This window comes from Cupressus sempervirens, chromosome 10, assembly GCF_028749045.1.
Source record: "Cupressus sempervirens isolate cs-2001-9-10 chromosome 10, ASM2874904v1, whole genome shotgun sequence".
NCBI lineage: Eukaryota > Viridiplantae > Streptophyta > Pinopsida > Cupressales > Cupressaceae > Cupressus > Cupressus sempervirens.
In genome coordinates, this window is record NC_143127.1 from 729,209,087 (window position 1) to 729,220,856 (window position 11,770).

General features: G+C 36.7%; 2 protein-coding genes across 2 annotated transcripts in view; one reads left to right on the forward strand and one right to left on the reverse strand.

Moving 5' to 3' along the window:
- LOC149535900 (phosphatidylinositol 4-phosphate 5-kinase 9-like) overlaps positions 1 to 10,936 on the forward strand; it is a 35,249-nt gene extending 24,313 nt beyond the window's left edge. Inside the window, exons 7-9 of the mRNA XM_089807843.1 lie at positions 8,414 to 8,571; positions 9,324 to 9,474; positions 9,619 to 10,936. Of these exons, the coding sequence (XP_089663969.1) occupies positions 8,414 to 8,571; positions 9,324 to 9,474; positions 9,619 to 9,907 (598 nt within the window). The 3' untranslated portion in view covers positions 9,908 to 10,936. The remainder of the gene's footprint in view (positions 1 to 8,413; positions 8,572 to 9,323; positions 9,475 to 9,618) is intronic.
- On the reverse strand, positions 3,041 to 4,866 carry LOC149535901 (uncharacterized). The gene is made up of 4 exons (XM_089807844.1): positions 4,250 to 4,866; positions 4,014 to 4,138; positions 3,643 to 3,919; positions 3,041 to 3,535 (listed from the first exon to the last, which is right to left on the reverse strand). Exons 1-4 carry the CDS (start codon positions 4,469 to 4,471, stop codon positions 3,149 to 3,151), a joined length of 1,011 nt encoding a protein of 336 aa, XP_089663970.1. The 5' UTR covers positions 4,472 to 4,866; the 3' UTR covers positions 3,041 to 3,148.
- Positions 10,937 to 11,770: the final 834 nt, after the last annotated feature.

The window sequence follows — 11,770 nt, forward strand, 5'->3', positions numbered from 1 at the left end:
TAATTCTGTACTAAATGCAATAAGATCTGTACTGATACTTTGGGGTAGTTCAGTATGCTTAAGGTGAAGCTCCTATTCTGTACTTTTATACAAATATAAATACAAAAATTATTTTCATTAGCCAATATAAATAAGAAGGAAAAAAATTATTATCATTTCCGAGATTCCATAGTTGGTTGCATTTCATTCATATGGGCATAAACACCCTCTTTCTATGGAGATAATTATATAAAAAATGTCTTTTGTTAAAATTGTTGATTTTCTAGCTAGTTATCTGTGTAATGATGGATGCAATATCTCTTGCTCTATCTGCAATGGGTTCAACACAAAGCTTCTGTCTATTTGGAACACGCATTTCTTGTTTTGTATTTTTCTTTCTAGATGGTGGTATTTGTTTACGTTTGCATTATACATCTCAGAACAGAAACACGCTTTTAACATGAATGAATGCAAGCAATTAAAGAAATGCATCACACAAGGTAACACAAATTTATCCGGAAACATACCCCTTGGGAAACAGAAATTTTGATTTCATTTATTCAACTCTTATCCGATGAAAAATGATATGGCTAGCTAGAGGGTTTCAACTTAGACATGATCTGAGTGCTAGAAAACAATACATAAGAACTTGTTGAGAGGGTTTCACAGTCACTGCATATTTAAATTGATCTATCTTGTAATAGCCTAGATCTGTTACTGCATATAATCCTTGTTGATGAATTTCTGCAATCATTTTTAAAATAGGCAATTTTAAAATTTGTCCCACAATTGCAAGCCCCTCATATCATCTAGAAAATCCTTTGTCTCATCCATTCTATTGCAAGGTCTGAATTCTTAAATGCTGTCTAATCTGAAGCAAAGACTTCATCTGTCATAAAGTAACTTGATTTTGTACCAATTCTTAATGATGCTCCTTGGATTTATTTATTCTAGCACCAGGTTCAAGAATGCTGAACTCAATTCAATCCTAAGTATTAAGCAATCATCATTCCTGATGTCTTATCAATGTTAAAATGAATAATGGGTCCATAGTTAGTTTGGTGCAGTCTTGTAAAGGGTTGTGTCATGGTGTCTCTGATGTTCAAGACATCTAGTGATGGGGAACAGGGGTAAGACGTACCCCCTGTATACCATTGTTTTGCAGAATTTGTAGCGTCCTTAGAATGCACCTTTGTCATGACCTTTAGGGAAGCCAGCGACTTTCCACAAAAACATATAAAACAGACTTTTCCTGAAAACCCCTAAAAATCTAAAATAGTTTATAAAAAATTGCTAAAAAGTTGAAAACCCTGAATTTTTTTTAATACAGCTTGTGAATGTAAACTATTGAAAGCTTATTTTTGTTTAAAAATATAAAACAACAAATATGGCCACTTCCACTTATAAATGAAGGTGTTCTCAGTAGGTGGACAAGCGCCTGTATGGTTATAGGGTTATGTAAATGACCTTAACCTCAATAGAAAATAAGTGGCAAACAATAGTTCTTTTGTAGAGTGAGGAGGCCGAGAGAGGGAGGGGGGGTGGAGGTGAGCACTATCCAAAATCCATAGTTAGGCTCATCCTATGTTGTACCACTGAGTGGGAGGACTACCTATCAAGTATTGAGTGAGGAAGCTTCTGAAAATTAACTGTCCTTTGTTTTATCATTTGCAGAAAATGTAATGTTCTTGACCTCCGTGTGGTGACTCGACTGACCTCGAGCCAATAGGATTGTACGGTATGCACATATAGTATGACGGTATGGTGTTGATGAACTGTGAGCCATACGGTATTGAAGGATGGAGGAAGCCGTATGGTTGCTCAGTGATAGTACGGTGACAGACAGGGTGGAGTGCCTGAAGGCCGTACGGTGGGCAGGCTATGGTGGCTGTACAGTAGGGGGACACTATGGAAGTGACAACCAGGAGGCTGTATGGTGGTGCAACAATCAGGCCGTAGGGTAGTTACTAAGCTGCTGCCAAAGGAGGGCCATATGGATGGTGGATGGAGCTTAGAGTTAGAGGAAATGCAGTTGATAGACTGTACGGAAGGTACACCAATCAGCAGAGAAAACACCAATATTTACCAAAGATTGAACATAAGAGAGTAGATCAAATAAACAAGTTATTTCTTCAATTCGCAACATGATGATGCTCTGATTTGCCAGATCTGAGCGGAGTATTACAGGTGACTGAATAGGGTGAGGGTTGAATCCCACCGAAACCGGAAACAAGCCAAATAGGGAAGATCTTTCACTTCCGAAATGGCGAACAACAGAGAATCTCAACAGGAATTTACAGTATAAGAAATAATCCAAAATGCATCCCTACAACTACCTACAAGCCATGCTTAAATAAATGTCGAGAAAACTTTCCGAGAGTGTACAAAGATAGCCGACGGCTACATTTACCTACAGAAACAAAACTAAAATGGGGTGGAGATATTTTAAATCAATTGTCCCATTAACAAAGATTTGATTAATAATCTATTTTATGATGGGGATATTATAGAAAATTCTCTGATTCACATAGACTGAAAACCTCATGTTCACATTTCAAATAGTATTTTTATATATTAATTTAATAGACATCCCTGCCATACCCAAAATCCTGGAAATGTTTATGACATCCCCATAACTATCTGCTTGTCATGATTGCTCGGAGAAACATTGGTTTGATGCTATTATGAGATTTTGAAACCAGTGACTTACCTTGATTATGATGGCAAGTTAAAGCTTTAGTTGCCGATTTGTGACACGAATCCGATTCGGGCACGTGAATCGGATCCGTGGATTCGGGATTTTTTTTTTTTCCCAATTATGATTCGTGGAGGATTCGTGCATATATATATATATATATATATATATATATATATATATATATATATATATATATATATATATATATATATATATATGCATTATATATACTAAAAAAAAGAGAAATATACATAATTCTAAAACTAAATCATTTCATAGTATGAATCTAGTATACTTGATCAATGACATTGATAATTAATCTATTTTCACGATTATAAAGAAAATCAACACATTCACATTGAATTACTGAAAGTGAAAGCTTGTAACATTCAAAATATAGATCATTAAACTTAAAGTTTATAACATGATTTACTCATAAAAGAGTCAAGAGTCAACACTAAAGTTTTTTATTTAATCATCAAATGGATTTTCAAGAAAATCCGCATCAGAGGGGTACTGGTGAGCTGCAAGTGCTGCATCTGTATTAGTAGAGGAACCCAAACCACTAGTAGTAGAGGGGATTGTTAACTCATAATCCTCCTCCCCATCATCCACATCAATCAAAGTGGATCTAGCAAGATCTCGGATGGTCATATCTAAATCAGGAGTCTCGGGTGCTACATCCCAAAGCTTTTCGGGCCCCTTCTTGTACTTAGGATCCTTCCGTGACAACAAGCGCAAATTGTTGTGAATGAACACAAGGTCTTCTGATTTTTTTGGAGCCAACCGGTTGCGTTTGATTGAGTGGATAAAGGAGTAAGTACTCCAATTCCGCTCAGCGGCAGAAGAGCTGGCAACCTAAAGAGAAATTAAAAATTATCAATACAACAATCAAGATAAATAAATTAAATAATAAATTCAAGGAATTGAGAATGTTAACCTTAAGCTTAATTTTACAAACTTACTTGGGATAGGACCTTTATGGCAAGAGGTTGGAGGTACGTGAAGGCTTGCCCATGAAGGTACCACCATTTGATGGCACCCATCCTGCTTTGGTCTGCTATGGCAATAGGGTCGAAATCCTCACCTGAGTTGAAAGCAGCAAATTCACTCCTCACAATTGCCCCAATCTCTGGATCTTGGAATATCTTAGCTAGTGCCCTCTTATACCCATCTGCAACCTCTGCATCTCTAAATGGTGGCACTCTACCTGGAAGGCGAAGTACATCTGCACTATAGTACCTGGGGATAACAAAAGACAATTGAACACTATCAAATATCAATAGCACAAACATTGGATAAAATAAGCACAAACATTTGATAAGAACTACAGTACCTCGGGGATAGAGCATATGCAAGGAGGTGCAAAGGTGTGGTCATCTTGTTCCATCGATGATGAACAATTTTTTCCACCTTCTTGTAAAGGGTGTCCTCAGGATCATTCTCCCTCCTCTGTATGACCTAAGATATGAAATATGAATAATAATTATAATTAGTGAATATGTCAATTTAAACTTTAGAATCTAGATATCTCTCAAATAAAAAATTGTTGTAAAAGAGCGTAAAACTTACCATTTTAATTTTTTCCAGCATACTATCCATGGAATCATAAATATCCCCAAGGCATGGCTCATCACTATCTGCGAAGCGAAGCATTGCCATTATTGGATCGGTGATTTCCAACACATAACTCACAAGACCCCACCAATCCTCATCTAGTATCATTCTTCTCAAATTTAAAGCCCTTGCTGTATTGGAATTCTTCCAAATGCCCCATTGGGGGCTAATGACCATATGCTTCAATGCTTCTTTTACCTTCACAAGTCGTCTCAAGATGATTGTGTGAGAGGCAAAGCGGGTTTCAGCAACCTAAGAACATGTTAAACTCAAGTTAGTAAAACATTTAAAAATTAAAACATGTTAATGTAAACAACAACAAAAATTAATAATTGTGGAATCCAATAATATTCAATTATATATTAAATATAAAAATTTACCTTCAATAACTCCAAGTTCGAGAAACTCCTAAAAATTGCTTGTGACATGTGGTGATTTGTCACAAACATTTGAATCTCTTCAGCTTCCTCATATATCATTTTCACCCAATCTATTTCGGTGCCAATTGCTTTCATCACTAAATTGAGAGAGTGGACGGTGCATGGTGTCCAAAAGATATGATCATATCTAGACTCTACAATTATCCCTGCAGCCCTGCAAACTTTTGCATTGTCCGTGACCACTTGAACAACATTATCAGGACCCACTGACTCTATGGCATCAATGAGAATGCGTGAAATAAATTCTGCATCTTTCACTTACCCTTCACAATCAACTGCCTTCAAGAACATTGCCCCCTTAGGGCATACAGCAATAACATTGATCAATGGACGGTTTCTACAATCTTTCCAACCATCCGAAATAATAGACACACCCGATTGAACCCAAAAATCTCTTATTGGTTGAAGTTGAGCCTCTACATTTTTCCTCTCATCATGTAATATGGTAGTGCGCAACTTCTCATAACCAGGCGGTTTGTAACCATGGGGTGCATCATTTATTGCTTCCACCATCTCCCTAAAATAAGGTGATCTAGCAAAATTAAATGAAACACCATTTGCAATTAAACAACGTCCAATTTTGTGATCAGCAATGTCTCTCTTTTCAATTTGGAATGCCCTATCTAGTGGGCCTCTCTTGCGGGTGAGTGGAGATGGGTCTTCATCTTCATCATTTGTAGTTGGCATAGGCAAAAAAGGATGTGTTCTTGTGTTTGTTTGATCAAATGATGGTGTTGGTATATTTGTTTTTTGGGAAGCACCACGTTTTGCTTTTGCAACTGCTCTATCAGCATCATCTTGCTCTTTTGCTAATGCTGCTATTTGTGCAGCTGGTAATCCCTTCTTATCACTACCTTGACACATGTGAATTCCTTCACCCGCAGGGCCCAAAAAATGTAGTTTCACTCGGGAATAGGAGCTTCTATGTTGTATGTTGCAAAAATTACATTTCCATATGTATGCCCCACCCCCAGGACATTGTGCAACTTTTGTTGTGTGTCTCCATAAAGGAGACCCCTTATCAATTTTGAAGCTTGGTGATGCAGCCCCACCCCCACCCACTGAGCCTTGACTACTCATTGTTCTATTCTTGCAATCTAGAAAAAGTGAAAGAAAACCATATTTCACACTTGCACAAAAACTTGAAAATTTGGAAAACTAAAAATAAATCAATAATCTATGAAAGAATTCAAGAATATGGTTGAAATGCATACCTTAAACACTTCTTGCAAGGTATTTGAAGCTCCACAACCGATCTCCTTCGAATCCAAGCACTTCACTTCAAACTAGCAAGTATGAGAGAGCAAAATAGAGAGCAAATGAACTTGCATTGTGATTTAGAGGGTCGTTTTTAGGGTTTAGGGCCTTTAGGGCAAAAAAAAAATATTAAAAAATGATAATGGGCCCACGTTTTTGCATTCTCCTCCTTCATTGCCGCGGATTCACGCGGATCCGCGCGTGGATCCTCGAGGATCCGGGCAGGATTCGTAATCTTGCCTGTGGATCCGTAAGGATCCGCGGGCCGCGGATCCTTACGGATCCAAAGGCAGGATTACGAATCCTGCCCGGATCCTCACGGATCCATACGTGGATCCGGATCCGAATCGGACCCGAGCCCGGATCCGGCCTTTTCCAGGCGAATCCGGTAACTAAGAGTTAAACGTTTTAAGTTAGACAATTTTGGTGCTTGATCTGGAATAGTTTTGGTGGTGAACTCAACTTGGAGTCAATGCTTGAATATTTTGTAGAACTTCCAACCTAAAGGAGATCTTCTCACTATATGGATTTTTAGCCCTAAAAACCTTCCTTGTTCTAATGAATTACCTATGGGAGGGCAAGGGAGGTTTCTCTCTTTAGATGTTAATTTTTACTGGATCCAGCTTCATCTGTTTGGTGATGGAGCACTTTCCTTGATATGCTTTCTGTTCATTCTGCAGCATGAAATTTTAGCATCCCAACTTCTCATGGTTTGCTACAAAGAGAACAGACTCCTTTCGGTTGGAACCATTTTGACCATGTGGAGATACGTTTACTGTAGGTTTCTGCATTTGAACATGAAGCAGTTCTCTGAGATGGTCCAGGGCTCACCCTCGCCTTGGACCTTATCCTCTGGTTTTTCCTGCCTAGGAAGGACCTTTAGTCTTCCTTCGTGGGTCTTTTGCTTTCTTGTTTGTTCATTTTATGGTCACTGTTGGTGTTCCTGCTTATGGTTTTTTCCTTCGTTGTATGCTTTCAGTCCCTTAGACCCTTTTGTGGTCTCTTGTTGGACATTAATAAATTTATCTTATCGTGTGAATGTAAATTGACTTAAAACAGAGAACTGGAGCACTTGGTCTGAAAAATTCAACTGTTTTTTTGTTTTATTGTTGCCTGTTGAGTAGAGATTTAAAGCTTTTTCGTGAACATAATGTTTTCAATCGCACCGTTAATCTCAATAGTCTTAACTTGTTCTTAGCAAAGCTTGTAGTGAATGAATCTGAGCGACATCTCTATTTTACAACGAAAACTGCATTTCTCAAACATTTAGTGGCAACATGCTATGCTTCTATTGATAAATGAAGTGTGCACTCGATCTATGAGCTATGTGAATGTCAAATGATCAAAATTGTTAGTGTTAATTTGAACATATTTTTTTATCGGACATGAGTATTGGGCAGAGACCTTATGTTGGTTCTGTAGAGTACCTATATAACCTTATCCATAAAAAAGAAGACATTCTAAACTTGAAATTTTTGGTTCGATGCTTTTCTTATTGATAGAAAGTTGGAATCAAGAGCTCTAAAAGCCTTGATGTACATTATGTTTGTATAATCTGTCCTCTGCTTGTTTATCATATTTGGAGGAGGCAAGAAATATCTTGAAAAATAGGAAAAAATATGTAACAGGAATTTAAAAAATAAAATGTATGAGCACTTGTGATGTAAAGAAGCAAATGGATGAAAGCTTCTGGAAAAAACTATATGCTTGCAATTTTACCATCAACGTTCCCAATCACACTCTGTGATGCATCATTAAAATGAAGAGGCATTTAAGAAATGGAAAAAATCGAAATGGAATGAAAAAAATGATAAAAAACTGTTATGACCAAAACCTAAAAGAATATATCCTGGTTTGAAAAACTTGCTACTGGAATCTGTCTACAATTTCCAATGGACCATTTTTGTTTTCCAGCTCAATTGATACGTTCCTACTGACTGCCTTCTTTTTTGTGGTCAACTATCACATTAGCACAAAGTTTATTTTTCTTACTGATTGCCACCTTTTGTGATTTATTGGCTACATCTAGTTTAGTTACAGTTTTAACGAACGGGTAATCATATAGAAAGATGAATTGGCATTTTATCCTTTATAGTCTCAATTATTCTACCATGTGCTATTTTCATATTCCCATTTGTGTTTTTCATAAAACATTCTGCCCATTGAAAAATGTGCTCAATGTTTTTCTGTCATCTTGCAGACGTATGATGTTTTTCTCCACATCAGTTAAGCAGTCTTCTCTATGCACTCCTATTAAAACTTGTTGCTGTAATGCAAATGTTAGCACTTCAAACTTATTATTATTTATTTTGGAGTGAAATGATTTTTTACAAAATTTTGAATGCCTTACCGATCAAAGATGCCCTTCTGTCGGAGGTTCATGCTAAGATGACCTTACTGATCAAAGTGCCTTCTGTTGCAGGCAAATACAATGTGACTGTGAATTCTTGGAGTCACAGAGAATCATGGACTACAGCCTCTTATTGGGTCTTCATTTCCGAGCCCCTCAACGTCCTACAATATTTTCGGTTAGGAAATCTGTGTCAGAGGGTGCTATTGATTTGGTGGCAAGCCCAAACGGTAATCAATTTTCTTTCTTTGTGAATGAGCTAGCTTAAAATTTCTATGTTTAGTTACTTCTAGGTTCAAAATATTCCACATCTAAGTTTAAGTGAGAAAACATTCAACTAAGCTGTCGCCTATAATTTAATGTGGTGATTTTGGATGAAGGATATCTATAGAATTTTGTAAAACATCATTGAAGCAAAGAATACAGAATGTAAAACTGAATACATGGTAAGGGGTCCTAAGTTACTGTTTGTTGTGAAACAAGTTGAATTAGTAATGCTTAAAGCCAATCTACTGGAAAGGATGCGAAAGGATGTCCCAATTGACTGCTTAGTTTGAGGTGATTGTGATGGTTTGATCAAAACAAACAAGGATGCTTCCAATCCTTAATCAGTGCAGTCTGAAGTAGTACCATTACAGATATTTAGAGTACTCTGCTTCAGAAAATAATTTTTATTCTCTAAAGGAGCTGTATTTTGCTGAGATTGTTTTTTGTAAGTGTGTTATAGTCGCTAGTGGTAAGTTTGGTTGCATGGCAGAAAATTTAGAAGTTAATTACATCTAATGGTCTACATATAAACATATTAAGATTCACACCTGCATTATATTTAGTGCAAGCAACCATGACCCAAATGTATTTTACATACATGCTTTTTTATTAGCAGTTCTTGTTAGTTTATGTAGATCGCTATGTTGTGAAACTTGAGTACTCATTTTCAAATAACAGACTTAGCAGTTGTAACTTTTTTCCCCTTCATCTGCAGGTATGGTATTGGAGGATAAGTGGAGCTCTGCTGAATGTTTGGAGTATATTGCTTTAGAACATGACCAAAATGGTGATTTGTTGGTACCACTTAATGATTCTTTCAGATCAGCACGAGGTGAAATGAAGCCAGCCTTTCTGGAATTTCCCAGGTATAATATATAGTGGAGCCGAGTAATACCACAATAGTGTGGTTTATGAGAATTGCTCCAAGAAATACAATTATGCATAAATTGACTTAAACTATTATCACATCTATTAAACACATTTGATGATTTGGTTGTTTTCTGCCACAGCAAAGCAGGAACACAGCTGGGCATAAACATGCCTGCCAGGGCTGAGAGAACACCACCAATTGCGGATTCTAATTCTCATCCAGAAGGAGATTTGTTTGGGGAGGCTTACGATGTAGTATTGCACTTCGGAATCATAGATATCCTTCAAGACTATGATATCACCAAAAGACTTGAGCATGCCTACAAGTCCCTTCAATTTGACTCTCAATCAATATCTGCAGTGGATCCCAAAGCCTACTCTAAACGGTTCCAGGATTTCATTCGCAGAACCTTTGTTGAGGATTTGTAGGAATGAGGAGTTTTTGCCTGACACAATATCACCTCTAAGTTACAGAAAAGGATTCATCTAACTTGGGATCTGTTTGGATTCATTTTGGCTGCGACAAGGCTTAGCACGATAGATTAAAGCAGTCTTATTTTGTATGATTACAAATGAATGATTCTTCTATTTTTCCAAAGCCCAGAAAACGGATCAGGATTGAAATTTGCGAAGTGAAAATCAGGCCCAAGTACAAAAGGTGCAGAGAAGTGTCAAAATCCGTGTATTTTTGTCAAATCAGTTGCCAGTAGGTCAGTACTCTGCAAACAGCTGTTTACAGATATGGTACAACAGTTGCCATTCATTCACCAATCATTCTCTTTTGAAGAATATTATTTTCTGCAAGGGTAAAATCCAGCATTGAATTTATTTGCGACTTAGAATACCTGGAGAGTAGTTGCACACAACTTACCAGGTATCTGGGGAGTTCCTGAATAAAATGTACAGTGTATACAATGAAAAATTAATATCCGAGCTTCCTAATTTGCAGCATCAAAGTTTTCTCGTTTGGTAACTGCTGCCTCACTCATTTTTGTATGGCAGAGGAAATTCTGTAGCCCACCTTGATAAAATTTTCAGCCAATATAAATGTGATGTCATGTGGGATTTTTGTAATCTTCACATTATGTCGAGTTTGAATGCAAGTGAATGACATTCAGAACCACCACTGCAGCTTATGTTTGCATGAATAGCATATAACGTGCGAAAGGGAAGCATGCAAATAAAAAATAATGATGGATCAAAGATTAGGTGGTTTCCAAAGGTCAAGTAAAATTCCTTCTTGTAAATATTATTTACAAATGAATGCTGACGTAGAATGAATAGCCTTTATATTAAAAATCATTGTCAGTTACTCGATGATGAAGCCTTGTCAAATAATTTTGTTACTATAATTGATTTTAAGCATGCAGCTGTAGACGGTGTATTGAACTATCTAAAGAAGGAAATTAAGCTCTGATCTGGATTAATCAATTTTAATCTGGTTCTCACATTGGTGAATAGCGTTCCAAGTAAATCTGAATGGTATAATGAAATGTTAAATTTCTCAATAACTGGCACGCAATTAGTTATGGGGCTACAAAGCTTACACTACAGTTTCTTACAAACTTTAATGGAAAATGACATACATGTATGGCTAATGTAGCACATGGAGAGAAACAAAATAACATTTCACCTCACGGAGCTTTAAATGTAATCACGAAATCACCATAGCCATTACCAAGCTATTGAAATTGGGGAACTATCAAATGCAGTAAGCAGTAAGGCAGAGATCTGTAAGCAGTTGACATGGAAGTGCGGTGCACATTTAAATGGTGTATCAACCAATTAAAAGGGCAATAATTTCATGTGAACTAATATACACTTTGTAATACTAGCTCCATATCCCCATGCAGTACTTATTGCACATCTGCTGCTTAAATTTAAGCAGCTGAAGTGTTACCACGGAACTTTTAAATTTGGAATTTTCCAAATTTCCTTCTAAATTATGTTTGTAGCAAATTCTATCCAAACTTTCATTTGGAAATTTTATTTAACAGTGATGTTTGAAAACAAGCAGTAAAACTTGCTTCCATAAGGCTGCCAGGTCTACAAGTTATTCCAAAAATTATTGGGTAACAGTTGCTAGCCAAAATAAGCTTAGCTGCTGCATGGAGGAACTATCGTAAGCATTATTGTAAGCTAACAGCTGAAGTATCCTAATAAGTTACAAAAATAATAAATTATTCATTACAAACAAAGATATGCTTAATAATATAACTGGAAAAAAATTTACTGCTTACAGTCAAGGTTCAAAAACAGACCAAAGCCTTTGAAAAAAAAGTGGCTGTCAAG